This window comes from Polyodon spathula, chromosome 10 (assembly GCF_017654505.1).
Source record: "Polyodon spathula isolate WHYD16114869_AA chromosome 10, ASM1765450v1, whole genome shotgun sequence".
NCBI lineage: Eukaryota > Metazoa > Chordata > Actinopteri > Acipenseriformes > Polyodontidae > Polyodon > Polyodon spathula.
The window spans coordinates 40,496,417-40,517,800 of record NC_054543.1 but is presented as its reverse complement, the minus strand read 5'-3'; the positions used below and the strand labels follow the sequence as shown (position 1 = coordinate 40,517,800).

Genomic DNA, 21,384 nt, shown 5'->3' with positions numbered 1-21,384 from the left:
TTATGCAATGGCTGTGGTTTCTTTAGGATAAAAAGTCACAGTGTTTCCATTAAGTGCTTATCATTAAGTATATATAAAATTGGAGCACATAAAAGTTTAAGTATCATATACATTTTGTAACTAATTTTATCTTCCCCAGAATCACCAATACATAATACATGATGGTGTCTGTACAATGGAAAGATGTCTGTACAACATGGGGTGTAGACTCGAATTTCATAATAGATTCCCTCCCACAGTCAAAATTGGAGGGAGGACCCCTGTGGATCACCTGATCTAGCATCTCCGCTTGGAGTGCAGGGGGAGTCATGCAAGCACAGAATCCTGGTCCTGCCAACAGGCCCATCAGGAGGGCTACACTTGCTTTTGTGCGCCTGTTGATTAGAGTGAATCAATAGCTCAGCCAATGATCTATCAGAAAGGAACCATAAAAACAGAAGGTCAAGATCATTTAGACTCTGATACCTTCAAGCTTGAGTGAAAAAGTATGTCAATTTCAAATTTCAAAACAATTGGGTGAATCCTTTTTAAGGTCATTATAAGGAAGCGTGATGTAATTTTGGCAATATGTTTTCTTGAATTATGTGTAATGTCCATAAGATAAACACATCTTTACTGTAATTTTTTCAAATGTTTTGTACAAATGACAAAAGAAAATCGTACCTTAGCATTGCATTCTGTCCATCATTTCTTGTACACCTAACCTGTCGAGTTTGGTAGCCAATCTCTACGTCCCATGACTTTGAATGGTGAGAACGACGATGATGGTGGTGATTCAGGACTTGCGGCTTAACATTATTCTTCTCTGCAGATTCAGTGCTAAAATCCAGCATTGTTCTTCCACTTAGTCGAATCTCTTTCTGATGGGGTAGCCTACACTCACTCCAAGGCCCAACTTTAAGGCTGTATTTGTACTCATCCTCCCCAACAGAACAAGAAACATGATGATTACAAGTCCTGGTTTCTGTCAGGTTTGGACAGTTTGAACCCCCATACATTGGAGGGGCCAGAACTGCCCGTGTCCTGTGCTGTAATCCTGTCCCACAGCTCTTGCTGCAAGCAGACCATGGTAAGAATTCTGACACCACACATTCATGGGGACAAGGAATGAGACAGGCTTGCTCGATGGTGGGTCTTGGTGTAAAAAACTCACAGATATCGTCTGTCACCACTGTTCTGTTGGTCTTTCGAATGCAAAGAGCCTTCCTTTGCTGTATTCCATGCTGCGCAGTCACACATTTTGAAGTCCTTAGTTTTTGGTCATTGGAAGAATAAGGAACCAGAATGCATGACCCCCACTCGGACACTTCCCACTCAAAGAGTTCCTGGTGCCATTCACACACTTTGAAGCACTGCCTCTGGCTTTCAGGCTTGCCAATGTGCTTGCAGTTGGAATGATGTGTTGTCCAGCCCTCTGAATGGATACACCACACAGTTCTCGTCTGAACCCCTCCTGGTCCACAGTCTTCACCCATACATCTACCCCACTGACCTGTGAATTGAAAAAGAAAAAATATATCCTTTAGCCACGCCATTACTCTTAGGGTATACAACATATTGAAATGATCCTTTCTTTAGGTAATAATACATTTTGTTGTGGATGAATCATTCAAACGTTATATTTAATGAAAACCAATTTGTATTATAATAGGAATCAAAGTCCAAAATCATTAGTTATTTTCAGCGTTCAAAACGGTACTATTTCATTACATTGCCAAAACCCAACTCACTCATTGTTATACCTGATCAAGATATATTTAATGCTGTCTTACTTGATAAGTCTCATTTCATATCAGACTGTTGGTTCAAGAATTATCATTAAGCTGCACAACTTCACAAATATATTTTGAGGCTGTATATTGTAAAGACTGTATAATGTCAAAATGTTGGGATAAATCACCCAACTGGATCGACAATGCCTGACATTAAGCAACAGGAAAAAACTGATCAGACATCCTCACAACTCACCCTTGTAAAGGTTTAAACAGATATTACAACAGAAAAAGAATAGAACTTAAATGTTGGTTCAACTAAATCTCTGAATTACTATAATCTGCTTCACAAAAGAAAACAAAATATTAAAATGAAGTTGAAATACAAACAGAAAGCATTTTTACATTTAAAATGAATACATTTTAAAGGGTTGGTGTTTTGTTTGTGTTTACAGTAATTAAGGATTTAATCTACCATATGTTTTTGTTTTTATTTTGTTGTGCAATAACTATATTGTCAATTATAAGCAGGCTCATCATAATAAGGATTCCACAGTATTTGATGTTTGGTCCTTGCCTTAACATATTTCAACAACAAAATGAGGACACGGTTAATTTTGAAAATCTCTGGTTACATGATTTATAAGTAGCTTTTAACAACAGAAACAGTCCAATGTATGGTCAGCAAGAAGCATATCCTGAACAGAGTGATAGGACTGGGCAGGGATGTCCTTTCCACAGAGACTGTTTCAAAATTAAAAGCATGCTTGTCACACTGGATTATAAAACTTCTTGAATAAGGTCAGAGAGTGTCAGAGAAACAAGTGAGTGTCGCTTCCCAGTGGTACGCATGGGTAGGAGTTAGTCAAAGGATAAAAATAGGATAATTGCTGTAAAGTAGTGAGCTCCCTTAGTGAGGTCAGTGGAAGGACAATTCCATTATATCTGAGTACTAGCCTTTTCACTCTTCACATATGATGGAACTCAAAAGCCACAACTTTTACTAGCCACTTTAAAAGGTATTCCACAAATGATCAAAGAGTCCCAATTCACAATGGCCTGCTGTTTTATTTTTAATTTTTGTTTTTTTTTCATACTGTTGTAGTATGGTGATTTGAGCTCCATCTATTTAATAAATAAATAAGCCAGCCAGCCAAAACTTGTACACAGCTGTGACTGAGCCAATAAACCGAGAGATTCGTGAATTTCCTTTTGATGCCTTTGAATCTTCATTACTTCTACAAAATCTCCGGGTCGGGTTAAAAAACAGGGACACTTTAAGCAGACAACGCATAGTATTACAAGAAACAGCGACCCCAGATCATACAGGCTACACTGTTTTCAAAATAACATGATGGATTCCAATGATTTCTTGCAGTAGTAATAAAAAAATAAACACACTGACATTATGCAGATATCCACAGGGACCGTTTAAATGATATGTTGTTGATGAGCCTCAGAATCATACCAATCAACAAACAGGTTTGCAGATGTACCCAGCATGTCTGCCTTGGATAGCAGATATCTTGAAACACAATCTACATGCATTTACCATTGGCTTCTGTGCCCTTCAGCATATTTTCTTTTTTTAAGCAACTGCTCAGAACTTAAAACTATAATTATATGAAAAAAGTGATTGTGCTTTCTAACACATCATGATCTGAACCGGGAGATTTAAAAAAAAGACAAACCCTGCTGTTTGTATGTTGTCCTTCATCAGCTGTGAGTGATGTACAGACACAAGTGCCCAGTCAACAGGATTTTGGATACAAATATCTTATGGTACTAAATCCATCTACAGCAGGAAGTTTACTTACCAATAAAAAGATAATAGCTCCTCAAACTATTCTAGTGCCAAAAGTTCCTAGTTGTGTAAACTACTCAGAGTCAACTGTGTCAGAGCGAACTCATACTTTCATCTCATCTCTCTGTCTTAAACTCGACTCATGTGGAAGTCTTCCAATCTAATTTTAGTCTCATTTTGTCACTTTAGTCTTTGGATTCCTGTTGAAATGGCTTACATATATTGTGTCTAAATGTGTGATAATGAATATATAGTGGCGCATACCTTTGTGAACCCGACTCTGTGACTAAAGTGCGTACAATACAATTTGTTTCCCTCCAAACAAAATGTATTCAATGCATTAAAATTTAATATACAGTAAGCGTGAAAAGGTAAAGTGGTGGCTATTGACAATTACTTTCTTTTTGCTTACGTATTAAAGCTTTGAAAACAGAAAAAAATATATTTTTTATTTTTTTTATTAAAAGCAAGGAATTTATAAGTTAACTTTAAATCTGTCACTAAAATCCATAATAATGCATTAAAGACAAATTGTCCAGAAAGCTCCTCCACATGATTTAAGGCTGTACGCAAAATTGCTAGTCTGTATGCACTTACAGACTTGTAATAGCTTATCTGACAGGCTGCAATGTGACACTCTGTCACCCCCTCTTTTGATATTAGAGTGTCCTGACCCAAAGATCAAATCAATGGTGGGCTTACATGACAGATTATATACAATAACTTAATTTTGCAGTGGAAAATATTCAATTTCATCTTCAATTGTCAGGTACTGATATTTCATAAACCCAGCCATCCTGAAAACATCCGGAAGACAAATACAAACAAATAGGTAATCTTTGACGATCGTACTATAGGCCATTTACTGTTATTTTAGCAGTCTTTTGGAAGGTATCATGGAATATTAGTCTTTTTTCAGCGCTGCTCATACAATTTAAAATCTGCACATTTCTTTGATCTACGGCTGGGTATTTGTGAGTGACTGAGCGCTATGGCAGTCCTAGTATGCACATACTGAGCAGTCACTTACACTGCTTCTCCAGTTCTTCCTGCCATCATACTGAATAATGACTGTCACAGTCGGCATCTCTCTTCACAGGGGAGGAAACAACATTGCAGACACCAGGTTATCAATCCATTTTATCAAAACAGTACTGTGTGGATCACAGTACATGCAATTACCGTTTTTTACAGTCTTTGAAATAGTTATACGTTACACATGTTTTATGAAATCAGAGTTGCAGAACATGGCACAGATGTTACTGAACTTCTAATAAAGACTTGTTGGTTGCAATGCACTTGAGTTTGTAATGTCAAAAAACACACATGGTGCATAGTTAAGATATTGTGTAATACCAACAGTTTAGTGACCTATCAATCAGTTAGTTCGTTCTGGATAAAATAAATAAATAAATAAATAAATACTGTGTCAGTGTCTTACAAAGAGCTTAAAGGGCAACTTGATATGGGTAATAAAACACAACTAGTTCTGTGGTATTTCTTGCAATTGTATTCCTTGTATACACTAGGAGCAGAGTGTTGCACATGGACAGGTAAATGCTAATACTTTGGTGTATCAAATTCTACATAAAACTGATTGTGGAGTTCTATAGATGTCACAGCAGAAGCAGGTTACCTTAGAAAACAGATGTAGATCCTTTTTTGTCTTGCCTTTTTTATTACAAAATGCTTCTTCTGAATATATGTTTAATTAGACTGCAAGCCTGCCAAAGAAAAATCACCCTCAATTAATCATTGTACCACAGGAGCCTTGAGCAGTCTGAATTCAACAACTCGAATTGCTAAAAATTTAAAATACTGCCCTGTCTGGCATTTTGCATATAATACTTTTTGTAGGAGAGTAATATAATACAGAAATGCACTGTAGAGATGCTGGTTATCATAACTTAGGTACAGAATTGGCCCTACCTAAACTATATAAAGTTGTATTTAGATCTACATAAGTACTCTTGAGATATGTCACTAAAGGCTCAATAACAAAGACCAGGTAATTTACTTGATGTATTTATTATACCGATATTTATAGCTTGGTCATTCATAATTAAGTTATGTAATCTTTTTTAATCAGAAATGAAGCAGTTGCAAATAGCCTGTTTTGCTCTATGGGATTTTTTGATCCCCTCCAGGTTTTTTTTTTTTTTTTTTTTTTTTTTTTTATACATACACTGTATATATCCAGGCAACATAAGCTAGCTTATCTTGTTTAGACATTCAAATATCCCTCCATCAGTTCTGCCATGCCAATATTGATCATACTATACTGTTTGATGTACTATATTGCGTTCTAATTAAATAAAAAACAATACATGCAGAAAGAATTTTATACGGTTTTCATGAACAAGTAATGCGTCAATTCATTATTTAATTTGGTTAAAGCATACATTGAACAGATCTAATAGCTGTAGGTTAACTGGGGTGTTTCTAAAATACCATTAATAATTTTGCATTTCAGAGATATCTTCCCAAATAAACTCTAATTGAATTAAAGCTGAAATAATGTATCTGTAGTCATTAATAACCCATTTACTATGAATCACTTTCTCTAATGTCCTTTCTACTCTCAACAAACATCTGTAGAGTAAACATTACCATTTTTTTTTATATTCAAAATCTTTAATATTCTTTGATCCAAGCTTATTTTCAAGATCATAGGCAATTAGTCAGAGGAATTGTACACCACAGTTACAATGTAACCCCTCCAGGCTCTGGAGGGCACAAGCTCCAATGCTCATTTCATTTTGTAAAAATCCAATGCACTATAAATGCACAGTTCAGAGACTTGCCTGCTGTGTTGTTAATATCATAAAATTGTATCATTTATTAATAAGAGACATTTGCTGTCTTGTATTGCAGAAGGTATTCAAATGCATGCAAAGCATTCTGCGTAGAATTTCATAACCTGAAAGCTTTCTTTTTTAATTACCTTGAATGTATTTGTGATTACCTATTTGTTTTTCAACACATCTTGTTTATATAACGAAACAGACCGGGTATTTTTCTCTGAAGTATATGTCACTTCCTGGAGGCATATGATGTCCTCTTGAACAACTTAAAAAGGAAAGTTACATCACAAATGGAATGAAAATAAGAAGTGAAACTGAAACTTACTTTTTTTTTCTAATTCTGCGTTAACAGGGATATTATTTCTCTGTATACACTTACACAACAGTCCATGCTGTTGAACCAACTAATGTAGTTATGTTTGGCATTTACTTACATATATTTTATTTCATTTATAGTGCCACTTAACTGTGAGAAAATGTACTGAGTAAAATTATATTTCCTTGCCTATCACCATCTTAATTCCATCAAACCATAATACCCCCCCCCACACACCACATACACATGCCTGCCCTACAGCAGACCTTTCTGAGATGCTTTGTTCATTCTGTCTCAGCAGCCTCCTGCACAAAATGCAAGATGAGAGCTAACATACGGAGACAGTTAATTCCTGAACATTCCTAACAAACTTCAACACTTCTTTAAATAATTAATATTAATAAGCATCATGCCACTTTGTCTGGGGCCTTGTGTTCCAGAGAGTCTCCTGTTTAACATGCAAACTAGTGACAAGAGCTATTCAGGTTCTCAGTCTTGCTCATGTCACCCTGCTGAAGAATATTCACCTCCAGCAGCTACATTAATTAGCAGAATGCTAACAAGATATTGTATAAAATTCAATGTTTTATATCTGGTATCTCAGACGCTCTTAATAATACAGTTGTTCTTACACAAATGTATCTTCTACAAGGTTTATAAATACCTTTGCATTTTAAAAAAAAATAGACAGGTAATAATGCTAATGTAATATTACGGTTTAAAATACAATATTTATATTAGAAGATGATAGGAGTGCTTAAACTTAATGTCATCTCATCCTTATATTTTTACAAATAAAGTTAGGAAAATAATTAAATAACAAAATGAATAAATACTGTATATGGTTGTGTATGTTCTGTAATCTAAAATGCTACATCATTTATTAAGTAATATCGATGTGAACGGCATCAAGAACGTTTGTACAGGTGTTTTGTTTTGATGAGTATATTGAAACACAGCACTTAAACTACAATTGTCACTGTTAATGTTTGCAGGGCCTAACACTTCACTTCACCACGTATCTTATTGTTCTCCTAAATGAGGCTGTTCAAAGACTATCTGGTATCTGATGGTATCTGGTTTTCATTGACTGTCAACAAACAAGCCCTATCAATTTATGATGAAAATGTGACCATCTCTTGAGATTAAGAGAGGTAAATTCATAGTCAGAGTAAAAATGAAGTGATAAGATTACAAATTCTAGAGCATGACTCTACAAGGATAAAACAAGTGGTCTCATTAACCTAACCACATAAAGTCTTCAAGCTTTCCAGAAAGAGTTGTTATCTTCATTCCCAATTAGAGCTACTCAGGGCAACTGTGATCCATTTCTTTTCTTGACTTATTGGAAATGTGAGAAGATAAATGGAGAGACTGTGAGCTGAATGGTTCAGATTCCTCCCTCACAATTATCTTAATCCAAATGAGTTCTACCATAACGTCAACCTCAAGAGCGAATGTTGAGTTCATATAATATAAATATAAAAAAAAGAAGGTTTGTTTTGTAACTGCATGACTTATACTTTAACTTGTAATTAGACTGTACATTCAGAAGACGTTCAAACTCATTTTAATGTCTGGCATCAATATGCTCTTAAAATATGAAAATGCTTTCTATAGATCTGTGCTGACTGTAGAAGCCATCAAAAAGCAACTGCTTTTCAGCAATAACGACCAGAGAGACCTCACAGGAAATCAATTTAGAAGTTTTAAAACCAATTTTGCCTTTTTCAGGATTGATGCATACTCAGCTTCTTATAGCAAAACGTTTCATCATCCCACTTCTGGAGTGAGATCTCAAATTGTAGCATATGATTTTAACATTCCTAAAGATTAATGCCACCAACATGATCATATAACTAATCTGTTAAACATGTTCTCTTAGTGCAGCACCTAAAACATGTATGCTGGCAGATATCAGCCTCTTTGTAGAATCTGAAAGGCAGGTTGTTATTATTGACATGCCTACTGCCCGGGCCAGATTAATTTATATACAAAATACGCTATAGAGTAGGGTCCCAGGCAGAATTGGGGTCCACGTAAGGTTGCTTTTTTTTTTTTTTTTTTTTTTACAAAAACTGCATTCAGGTGGATGGGCCCACACACACAAAAGGAGAGGAGCACAGAAGACTGCTTTTGGTTAATTTTGTTCTTTTATGACGGCTATGCATTTCTTTCTCGATTACAGCAGCCCTGATCTCTGAGTCTCCCACTGTACAATACCAAATCCCCCACGGCCTCTACCTCCTGGGAAAGATCCATCCTTAGTCCTAGAACATCATAGGCACCAGTCTGCAGGATAAAATGTATGAATAAGGCTCTCTTTATGTATTCATTTATTTCAGCTTTAGAGCCAATTTAAAAACCTCTTCCTGACTCAAATGTGCATTACATTTTAGAAATTTTCCTTCTTCATTTGGGGGTTGGAATTTTATAAAAAAAAGGCAGGTAAAGGTAAACATTTTGAAGGATGGAAGGAAATTCTAATGTGGATGTCTGCAGCCAGCAAGAAGTCCATAGTGTTTGTTTCTCTCGGTACAAAAGAAAACCCAAAAAGAAGTAAAGGACATAAAAGTCATTCCTTTTTTTTTGTTGAACTACATGGTTTTGTTCTATTGAATTCAATGCTACTACTGGCCCATAGAAGGAATCTATGAACAGAAAAGAAAAAAAAAAAAATATATATATATATATATATATATATATATATATATATATATATATATATATATATATACTGCTGGACTTTCTGGTAAACTAACACAATCACTGACCCATTAACCTCGGTGGATGTTATATTGCTAATGTTTTTGTACTTTACTGCCTGGGACTGAAGCTTTTTTATGTCTGTGATCATATTGCATCATTTGGTGTTCTATTTTCCCACGGTTGTTTGAATGTTAATTAAAATGATCATTAACAAGATTTAATTAATATTACTCGCATGTGATTTCTATCGTATGGTACAAGGCAATAAACGCATCAACAGTTTAACAAGCCTCAACGATCAGCAAAGAAAAAAGCCTTCAATTCGAAGACGCTTCCTCATTTTTGATTGGCACTGAAAAAATGAATTGAAAATATGGTAAAAGTTAGGAAATCTCATCTTGCAATGAACAGGTTCCTATGATGTCATGTACGGTGGACTCACTCATTTCACACTTTGCATATGATTTATATCAAAGTAGCTTTATACTGGGCTTGTTTGTATCCGGATAGTTAATGAAAATATAAACCGTGTTCACAGCGCTGTATTGGGGCATAAACAAAGAACTGTGTAAGAACAATAGAGACTAAGTAATAACCGGCGACAGCTGGACACACTGATGACATTTCTCAAATTTTTATATGGCAGCTCCACAATCAGGAGAATATATATATAAAGTGCAATGCCAATCACACTGAATATAAAAGCTTTTTTTTTTTTTTTTTTTAACACAATTCAACTCTGCAAAACATAAAAGTGCCTAATTTTGGTTTGAAACTGAAAAACGAATGGTTACCGTGGACAGGCATAATGGAAAATACTGTACAGTGACTGCATCTATATTTGTTACCTTTTTTTTTTTTTTTAATTTTTGTTCCATAGCTGAACCGTGCTCAGTTCTTCTTAGTGCTGTGAAAGAGTGGGCTAGAAATGTCCGCTTCGCATTCTGCCCAGCAGCTACCCCACTCCTCTCCCCCACTCCATATACAATTGGCTCGCTCTGCTCCGCTCACACTCTCTGTCCCCAATTAACCATTAAGCCAATAACACCATGCACCATAATATGCACAGTGCCACCAAAATAGTGTAGGGCCCAATGTTCTTTAATCCGACCCTGCCTACTGCCACTATACTAATGGCCTACACAGAAAGATCTGGGCCTATGTACTGTAACAGGAAACATGTCCGTTTATAATATATTGTTGTAAAAAGATCAATTTAAACGCAGTCTGTTAAAAAAATAAGATTATAGTTATTCAATACAGTATCTACTTACACTATCTAATACATTATTTAAAAAAATATATACAATCATCTATTTAAGTAAGGGTAACCAACTAGTTTATGGAAACACAAGTATATAGTTGCATTTTTTTTTTCCTGAAAAGTAAAAAGATATGGATAGCAGTAAAAATGGAATAGTACTTAGGTTAATCAGAGCTAGAGGTCTTGAGTGAGGCCTATCAACTTAAAAAAAGGTCACTGTGGTTACCATCCAGATCAATTAGATCCGCGTCAAACTCAACTCAGCTTTATACAAAATTCCAGAAAATACTGTGCATGCAGCCTTTTTTAATCAAATGTAAAAAGGGGGAAAATGCCAAGATTATACTGTTATACTGAATATGGAACCAAGACAAATTCTCCTTTCCTTCATGTTAATCCAACATAAAACATGAATCCACATGCAGCATTTCAAATAGAAACCATTTCTTGAAAGGATACTCAGCAGCCCAGTAGCACATATAATACAATGGTGCCTTTCCAACACATACTGTACACAAGTCATCTGTAATAAGTAATGTACTGTGTTTAAAACCAAGAAAGCTGATGGTGTTTGTTTTTGGTTGACAAGAAAATATATTACAGTCCTTAGAGACCTATACATTTTTCATTTTATAGTAAATGGGGGGGCATGATTTTTACGAGCCCTTACTTATGGGGTGTAATGAATTACTAATAAGAACAGAATGCAGGGGACTTATAAATGCAGTTACAGCTATAGACATACTGAATCAACACATTTGTCCTTCAAAAAACACTTTTTATTAAGTGAATCTTAGACTAATATTAAAGTAGACTTCTGGGCCATGCAGGAAAGCACTAGCACATGACAACGTGTTCAAATATGGTCCAATATCCACACAGTAGATGCGTAACAGCCAAGATATGCAGATTTTGGATCGTGTTGGTTCTAAAAATTCCATACTTTGCTGGTATGGTGGCATATCTACCCCGGTTAAAATACTTGTAAGCCCATGAGATTGCTTCCTCTATTCTTTCCATTGTATATCTTTTTATACACATAGTCCCTTGTCCTAGCTGTTCCAGTAAGTTTGTTATTCCAGATTTAGTCTTGGTTAGATAATAGCTTAGTCACGAGGATCACCTTGATTGCAGCTATCATGTCACTAAAACCTCTTGATGGAATTTAAAAGAGCAACTTGCCATTGGTTATGAAGCATTCCATTTATCTTAACCAATGTATTGTTCTTCTTGTTTACATTCACTTTGTATATAATTTTCTGTTTCTGTCATCACATCCTGGTGTGTTTAAAGGACCTGCGTGGCCTCAACAGAGCTCTCAAACACGTGCTTCTAACCTTTGTGTTCTTATAAAGTAGGATTTGATGACAGAAACAGAAATGATATACAGAAAAATATATTAGTTATTACCATTATACACCCATATAAAGTTGCTCTTTTTGTTTATTTGTATGTACGATAGATGGTGTTCAAGTCTATGTCTGCAATCAATCTAAGCTTTGCCCCGGTTTGTATATAGACATCACATTTAACAAGTATTTGCAAATCATGCTGTTGGTGTTACTGTAACAGAGCAGAGACTGGGCATGAACCGGCCACCCCACATACCTAAAGCGGGCATCTTAATCACAATGCAAAAGATCCGGAGCTTTTGAGCTCATCTCATCTCACCAATTGGCTTCAAAAGTTGGTTGAAGGGACAAAAGACTTTGATCCAGTGCGTAAGGAATGCAAATATTTTAACATTGCAGAACTGGAAAGAAACTACTAACAGTAATTTGTTTCTTGCTAGCATATAAATTGGACACTTTTAAAATCAGATCACTTTGAGTTTAATGCTTTATTAGTATATACAGTGAAGACTCCTTTTACAATACAAAGTAATAATATATCGATTGCTGATGTTTTGAGCCATTGCAATTAATTATTATTTTCTAGACAAAGACGTTGACAAGTTTCAACACTGAATTATTTAATGTGAAAGATAAGGAAAGGCGGATGTAACAAGATATTGATTGCTGCAAATATAATCTGTTCGTCCTTGCAGGCAGAATTAGAGACACCAATCTAATTACTTTTTTTCTTCTTTACTCTAAATGCATAGAGCTTCAGTGAGGTAAAAACAAGTAATTATAGTTTGAGGAAAACCTTATTGACCAAAGAATTATTAACACACCAGTCGCATTGAAAGAACAATGAACAACTTTAGCCATGCTGAGAAGCGTACTTCAATGGCCTTTTTCCAGAGCAAACTAACTCCAAAAACTAGGATTTTGGGATAGCGTAGTTATTGTTATTGCTGTTGTTTGGAGTTTTGGTGTTTTACTTAATTCATTATGGCATAAGGGCATTCAATTCATAGTCTGAGAAAATGACATAATAATAACAAAAACAATTATATTGGTTTACATCGGTTTGACGATTTTCGTCATTACGATGTGACCCCCAGTCCATGAAAGCAGCTCACTGATTTTGGCATTTATCTTTGTGATTATTTTCCATCTCCCCCCCCCCCCCCCCCCCCCCCCCCCCCCCCCCCCCCCGCACCACGGTGGTATTGACCACTTACTTTTTTGGCTGCTCCCAAAATACAATGTATAGGTTACTGATGCAATCTAGGGAGATTCTCCAGTGCTGTGAAATGCTCTACAATTCCAGCTGTGGCTTCAGAGAAAAAAAGACTAATTTATATGTTTAACATACATACATTAAAAAAGGCTTCTTCCCAGGGAATTTAATTATGATTCAGTGGAGTTGATAATCTTCTGTTCTGATTGAGAAATTGAAGGACTAGTTTGCAGTTACCCATCTGTGCCGTTTTTTTTTTTCAGTTCAAAGTTTTAATTACACTTAATTTAAATTAGTTTTATCATGCTGCTGCATATTTCATTTAATTGTTTATTATACTTTCAATAACTAGCAAATACATCAGATTAATTGAAAATATTGGTGGTATTTATGTGTTTTACAAAGTAATTTGTGGGTTTAATTTTAAATGCAATTGATGTTTACTTATTGTTTATGCTTCTGTAACTTTCATTGGGTACAGCCACTACATTAGGCAATAAAGCAGCTACATAATGCGGCAATACTATGCAAAGGATCCATGTAACGTGTCATGTGATCATCAGTGTAGCATTTATGGCCCAGAGTAATGGGGTTACAGTAAAATGGGTAAAAGCAAATATACAGAACCCTGTAAGCATTCCCCACTATCCGTTATTTAGTGTAACTTATCACTTCTATTGTTTTGGATTAAAATATTCAAATAGCCCTTATATTGCATTAAAATACATTTTAACTTTGCACAGCATGTCATACAAATACCTTCAGGAGCAGCACTACTAACTCAAAAGTATAAATTGAGCCTGCCCAACTGTAAGCTGATAAGCCCAGAATGAAAATATGGCTGTTGCAAGTTCCCACATTCTGTTTTTGTTCATTAGTTTTTACTGTTCTAATGAGTTTTCCTTGAATTTAAACTTCAATACCTGACCCCTAAGAAAGCCAACCATGTACAGATGTAATGTAATGTAATTCTGTAAAGACTCTGTGCCCTGAAGAGGTATTTCACTTAGTCTTTTTCTTTCTTTAATCTCCATTGTCTCAGAGTCAATCCTTACCCCTTTTTCAGTTGTATTTGATAGCTGTTGTTAGCAATAAGAGAGAAGTTTAATCTTTAAAACAGTATCCCTGGGGACATTATCACAAGAACCAACATGCAGTGGGTACATTCAATTCATGATCAATGGCTTTCTTCCATCTTATTATTGCATTGTTTTGATTTGTGTATGTGTGTGTGTGTGTGTGTTTCATTTGGGAGTTTTAAAGGAGTCTTTAATTATTGAATCTGAATATAAACTAGGACCTGTTAAGAATACCATAGGCAGTGCCTTTAACACACAATACAACATCTCCAGGCACTGCAGAAATCAGTGAAGCATTGCCTTGATACACAGCAACTGCTACTGTAGATTTAAAAGATAAATGTAAGTACTGTAGTCGAGGAAAAATAGGTCTAAATATTGTAACAGGTCCATGGTTTTCAAATCATAAACTAAATTTTATTTGGCATACCAGTACCAATATTTAGCAGAGGTGGATGGTTCAAACATTCACATAAGAGAAGTGTTAGTTAGGTTTTTTTACCTGATATGATCTTTTATTCTGTTCCTTTTTCAGTGACATTTACCATATAGCAGGTTAAACTGATTTTTTGCTGTGATAGAGCTATAATTTGCAGAGCAAAGGAAACACAGTATTGAGAGGTCAATATGTATAATTAAACTCCACAAATCACTAATTTGTTCCCAGTGCTATAAAAAGCAGTTTTGTATGAACACTATACAAGGACTATTTTCATAGAAATATCCTTTGTAGTCTGGTTTGTATGTTTTAATGATTTTGCAAAGTAGCTGACATATTCGTCATGTAGAAGGTGAATAAACATATTTCTGTCTAATGTCTACCTTTTAAAGTTCAGTGTCATTTTGTTCTGCTTTGGGGCTTATAGTTTCCTTAGTATCTGAAAATAGTATAACACATTTTTAAATAGATATAGGTTTATTTTTCTGCATTTGCAAATCTTTGTATAAAAAAAGTATAAAATCACTTCAACATTGTTGAGTGCAAGAATACTTGACTAAGATATATTTAAACTTGTTTTTCATTATTTCATATTTTCAGCCCCTAATATAGTGGTCCAGTTTACATACATTAAAAATGAATTAAATAACTTTCTAGAGTGCCACTTAATACAGCAACATATTGCCTTTATAGATAGATAAGGAGAGGGAGGAACATGCATCCTGTAATTAAAGCTCAATTTACACAATCTCCATTTCATAAGTAATTGATATGATGCAATGAGAGTTGGGTCTCAGCTGTAGGAAGAGGTATAGATGAAACCTGATCAACTTCAATCTGTTTGATGAGATCACACTTTGAAAGCCAGCCTGCGGATAACTATGAAAAGTCTCTCTCAGCCACTCTCTGGTCTGCAGGGGCTTGGCCTCACAAACATGGAGCAGATGCTTGCTCCTGTTGAGATGTCGCTCTTGAGACAAAGCCTGTCTATCATACTCCCTGTGATTCCTAGCACAGTTCTGCAAACTGGACAGACTTGTACATAGCTGTTGCAGTGCAAATATGATCTCAAGTAGTAGACAATTAAACACCAAGGCAGTAACCAACCATATAGCACATAACACAACAAATATATTGTACTCAGGAATATAATTATATTTCTATTTGGTGTTCAAAGTTAAATAAATTACCAAGTTTGTTTGGTGAAATTATAAATGTAAAACAATACCCATGTGTTTTTTTGTTTTTGTTTTTTTTTGTCTCAGGACACTGTCATGCTGTTAGGGTCAGCTGTCATTTCCAAAGACTAGTTCAGTTCTTGGTTTGAACCACCTCTCCTCTGAATAGAGAATAAGGAAACAAAACAGGAGAAAACTGAACCTCTTGTGACACAACAAACAATGTATCACTGTGCTACTCTGTTCCATCAAGTGGTTCATGCCCCGGTTGCCTTTCTTAGCATTGCTGGCAACTTCAGGCAGGTTTATTATTCATTGTATTCTTTTCCAGCTGTTAATGCCACAATTGCTTCATTAAGGCTTTAGGCATGGGGGGGTTACAAAAGATGCAAAGACATTAGCAGCAGTATGCAAAAAAAAAAAAGGTAAGTTATGGTCTTTCATCCCCATGCCTGAGAATGTAGCTCTAGGACAGGTTATTGCATTAACATTTTTCATGCTGCACCTTTCATTGCTGCATCAAATTTCATCCACTTAGTCCTAGCAGAAGCAATTAGGCAGGCTACTTGTTAGTATACTTAGGAGAGGTTTGGGTAATGACTGTTCCTTAGCATTCAGATTTGCATTAATTCATACGTCATGCTGAGTTTATAAATGGAACCAATTACAAAAAGCTAATGAATAAACTTGAAATTTCATGCACTCACTAACAGAATACTGACAAATCGTGGCAGGAGAGAGGATGAATGCAGGGTATGAATTAGGACACACCTTCAGTTTGTGTTTTGTGTGTATAATTGCAGTCATATTAATCAATGCAACCCTTCAATGAAAAGTAAGAACATTTTAGGTTGATGTATTCCTCTTAGTTCTTATTAAGCAGACTTGCAGCTTACCTGATGAACAACAAAGGGTTTCAGTTAGGACAACAAATACATATTTACATTACATCTTAGGCCTTTGAGGTATCCCATTCCATAATTGTGGCTTCCCCCTTAGATAAAGCCAAAAAACAGGTGGTGGCTGGGGAGGAGGAGGCAAACTCTGATGGACAACGGGGACGAATGGATTGAGGTAATATATAAAGCCCTTATAGCTGATCATTGGACATGTTTATCAAATGGTGAATGAGATACTAGCCATTTGACTGACAAATGTTCAGGGTGCCTAATATGCTTGATGCTTACGATTTTAAACCAGCTTAAAAAGTGAGCTCCCTGCTTGAACCACCGCTTGCTAAATTTAGATGATCCTTACTTCCTTAATGAAACTCTTATTGATTCCTCATCTTTAGGAACCACTGCCTCGAAGCCAGTTCTTTCTGCTGGAAGTTCTCACATTTAATTTATATGTACTCTGCAGTGAGACTTTATAAAATCAATCCCAAGAGGATCCTGAGGGAATTTATTAAAAAGTCATGCACATTTACCAGAAGATTTTACATGGCAAATTAAAAATAGAAATAGCTGTCACGTGGTAAAGAGGTATTTTGTTCTGCTGCTTCATGCATATAGAATTGTGACCCAATTAATATCAACAAAGGCCAATAAAGAGTGAAGAAAAATAAATGTTTAAGATTTTCTGTCTGCATCAAACCCCTTCAAGGCACTGCCGCAGTACAATTAGCTCACCATTGCAAAACAAAAAAAGAGCTCTACTAAATCTTTAGCCTGCATACGTTGCTCACTTTTCTGTGTGATTATTCAAAGCTTTAAATTATTGTACCTAGGATTTATAAAATATATTTTGAAAATATCTCATCTAGTTATGATATTTGTCAACCAGTGTCACAAACATTCACTAAACATTGTCACCTTAAATGATGATTTTTATCAAATATGTGTGGCTATTGTTAATTAACCATGTACACGCTGGTCTTCAACTAATAAAAAAAAATGAACTAAAAGAAAAACACAAGTTGTCATGAAAGCATGTCTGCTGCATTGTGAACCAAAGTGTGCCTGTAGGTATTTTTTTCTATTCAGAAAAAAATAAATAAAATATCAGTCCAAGGAGAGCGACCACCTTCTGTGTGCAATTAACTACAACAAACAAATCCCACCTTTAGGCTGAATCGTGACTGGAAGTCTTTGAATGTGAATTTGCCACCTCTTAACACCATCATCACAGTTGCACGCCAGCCTGTTAAGATGTCACAGCAGATTTATAGATATCACAGATTTAAAAAATAAGAATCTGTTCTAATGTGCAGAACTCATCCAATTTGAGGTGGTAGAGTCATAACTCAGGGGTAAACCTGTACTTAACTGTGTCACTTAAAAACATAACCATAAATGAAGGGTTCACAAAATCTTAAAACAAACGTCACTTTGCTGGAGTGTTTTTGGAATGTGCCCAATGCTGCAGAGCTGACAAATGAAGACCCATTCTGGAAAGTGCAATCTGATCATTATGGATTATTTATCTTTAGTTGAAACAGTGTGCTTGGGACCTTTCAAGCTCCTTCCCTTGGGCAAAAGGAACAACCTGGCTACTTTAGACAAGCCACTTGTGGTGTATCATATGTTAGAATCGTCATATCCTCTGCATCTGTTCACCACACTACTGGGTTCATAGCATCAATAAACTTCTAATCTGATTTGAGTCCATATGCTGCATAATAATTAAATCACTCTGAGAGCTCTGTAAGCTAACACAGAATCAATCAAGGGCAAATGCATCATTGAGAGTAATGAAATTGAGCAAGTGTTGACAACTTTTACCGTTATGATGCATTTTTAATATAGCTCCAGTAAAATACATTTGGAATATGGGAACAAGAGATCAACGACTTGGAGAACACATCTGTCTCTATAAAAAAGTAAGTGTGAAACTATAGTACTTGTATAACAATGTTTTTTGTTTGTTTGTTTTTTAAACCAAGGCAAATCCTTTCAATTATATTTGATGGCATCTTTATCTAAGCTCACATACATTTATGTTAATTTCCAAGAGCTACATATAATTGCTTGTATTGCAGGGGAACTGCTGATAGAGTGTTTAGTAATATATCATAACATATATATATATATATATATATATATATATATATATATATATATATATATATAGCCACTGCATTTCAAGGAAAAAAAGTGCTGAAAGATTTTATTTTGCTGGCCTCAATATGTTTCAATCAGTACTGCTTTCAATTAGTATACACATGAACTGTCACTCACAACTGACCAATGACATGCTTACTGTCTGCCAAAGCGCGCGTTTCAAATTTCTGTTTGTGATTGGGCTATTTACCATCATTCGTGAGAGGTTCAACATTGAACTCTTCTGATTGGACAATGCACACAGGTTTTCCCCTTTACAGTCCAAATGGACGTGCAACGTGACGTAACACTGAGTGAGAGATGTGAAGTATGGCGTGACAGCGGTAGGGGAAAAGAAAAAATAATTTAAAAATTAGCTGTTTGTTTTGGTCGCCCTAATTTGTCCAAATGACAGAAAACTGTTGATGAACTGTCTGAAGACAACAAGCTAGCAGCTACCATTACCAGTCCTGCGCCAATGAAACGGTAATTAAATTAGTCAGGATTTGTGAGATTAAATGAAATGGTTTGCTTTGGTTTGAACACAAAATGTTAGTTAACAATAATGAACAAGCATAAGTATGAATTAAATTATATATAGTTAGTTATTTATTATCATAATGTGAAAATTAAATCTGATGCACATGTTAAAAGTTCAAGTCCTTTGCTTTATATTTCCTTTTTTGTTTTTAATCTAAAGTGTTCTAAACTGAATCTTTTTTTTTTTTTTAACTATTTTGCACAACAGTGTATTTGGTTATTGGATCTTCTCTTATTTTTCGAAAATAAAACATCAATGCACGAATAAGAAATCAGGTTGCCAATTGCACCACTGTGATTACTCACCTTAAAAAAGTTACCATTTCCATCCCCTCCTGAAAAAATCGTGCCTACGCCACTGCTGCCAGGGTTGATTATTTAAAATATATATTTGTATGTTTTTCATAAGTTGATAGAGAATATGTAAGTGCGCAGTTTATTTCAAACTTTCAAACCTTAATAACATAACCAAAGTGTGCCTAAGACCCTTCACTGTTATATTTGTTCTTATGTGAGACTTTCACTTTTTCAGTCAGTGAACATATGTGCTACAGAGTGAATTTGCTGTAGCCCTTTTAAAATGGCAAAAAGACAGCTACGTTTGGAGTTTTTCTACAACAAAAAAGATAAACCACCAAAACCAGAAACATCAACAGAAACTGAACCTGACTTTTGTGTAGTTCAGAATGTTATTAACAGCACGAGAGTGTGACGATACGTCCATTTCACACGCTCAGGTTAGTGCAGGTGCAGCTTTCGATAAAAGAGACCCTGGTCTGTAAAAATGTTTTCTTTCTTATCCAAATATAAAATAAAAACAAAAAACAGCTTCTTCTTTTTTTGCCTTTAGACACATTTTATTTATTTTTAATGGGTTCCTGGATTTTACAAAAACTATTAGTCTTTTTCATGATTTTCTTTCACAATTTGACCCACTGAAGCTTTTCTACCAAGAAAGTTCCTGACTTTAACGGATTTTTTTTTTTTTCTAGTGTCCTGTTCTTTCATATCCAGAGTGCAAAATATGTTTTTTTTTTTTTTTCTGGGCTTAATTTGCATTAAGAGAAGTAGGATGTCAGAAATAGGAATAACATTTCTGAGATGGCCAGTTGCCTCCCAAACTGGTTGAATTTAGTTTTATAAGTGGTTTATCACTGGCAGTTAGGCTTCAACTCACTTAAGCCTTCTTTGCGCTGTGAGGATGTCAAATCCTCACCCCTGGTGTTCCGATTAGATTCTCTTTGAATATATGCCCTTTCAAGTGAAATTAATCAATCTCTTTATCACTCTGGCAGCATCTGGAGCTACAATAATTACCAGACTGCTGCGAAAGAAATGAAAGTGCTAATCGCACAGGGAGTGGGGCTTTAGTGTGTGAAAGGAAAGTTTTTATTAAGTTTTAATCTAAAAAGTGATTTTTTGGAGTAAGACACACAAGCGATTTGCGAGGGAAGGGGTCCTCTTTGAACAAAGTCTCTCTGGCCTTCTATGATAAACACCAAGCTGCTAAAAAAAAAATGGAATGAGTGGAAATTCAATGACTTCTATGAAATTCAATGACATCTTTTTCCCAACTCATCTATTTGTTCAGTCAGCAGGAAAAAAAATTGATCCTATGTATGTACACAACACAACATTTGACTTGGATGACTTGGAAGGAAAGATCAATTACAATTAGTCAGAACTAGATTAATCATAAATGTATAGGTATTGTAAGTGGCATCAAAATTTTCACACCATTAAAAAGCTTCAGTACCCATTCTAAATATAATTTAAATTTACAGTACTGTGGAGTATTGATCTGTGGTATTGGAGTCCTCCCCAATTCAACCTTTGTTGGACAACATTGAGGATTAAAAGCAAAGCCAATTAAAAGTTAAGGGTATGGAAACTGACTTTATGACTCAGGGATGTTACATTCTATTCAATT

General features: G+C 35.3%; 1 protein-coding gene across 1 annotated transcript in view; it reads right to left on the bottom strand.

Annotated features, from left to right (window-relative positions):
• Positions 1–21,384, bottom strand: part of LOC121321957 (thrombospondin type-1 domain-containing protein 7B-like) — a 126,355-nt gene that overhangs the window by 90,913 nt on the left and 14,058 nt on the right. The window contains exon 4 of the mRNA XM_041261345.1: positions 664–1,492. Coding sequence (XP_041117279.1) covers positions 664–1,492 — 829 coding nt within the window. The remainder of the gene's footprint in view (positions 1–663; positions 1,493–21,384) is intronic.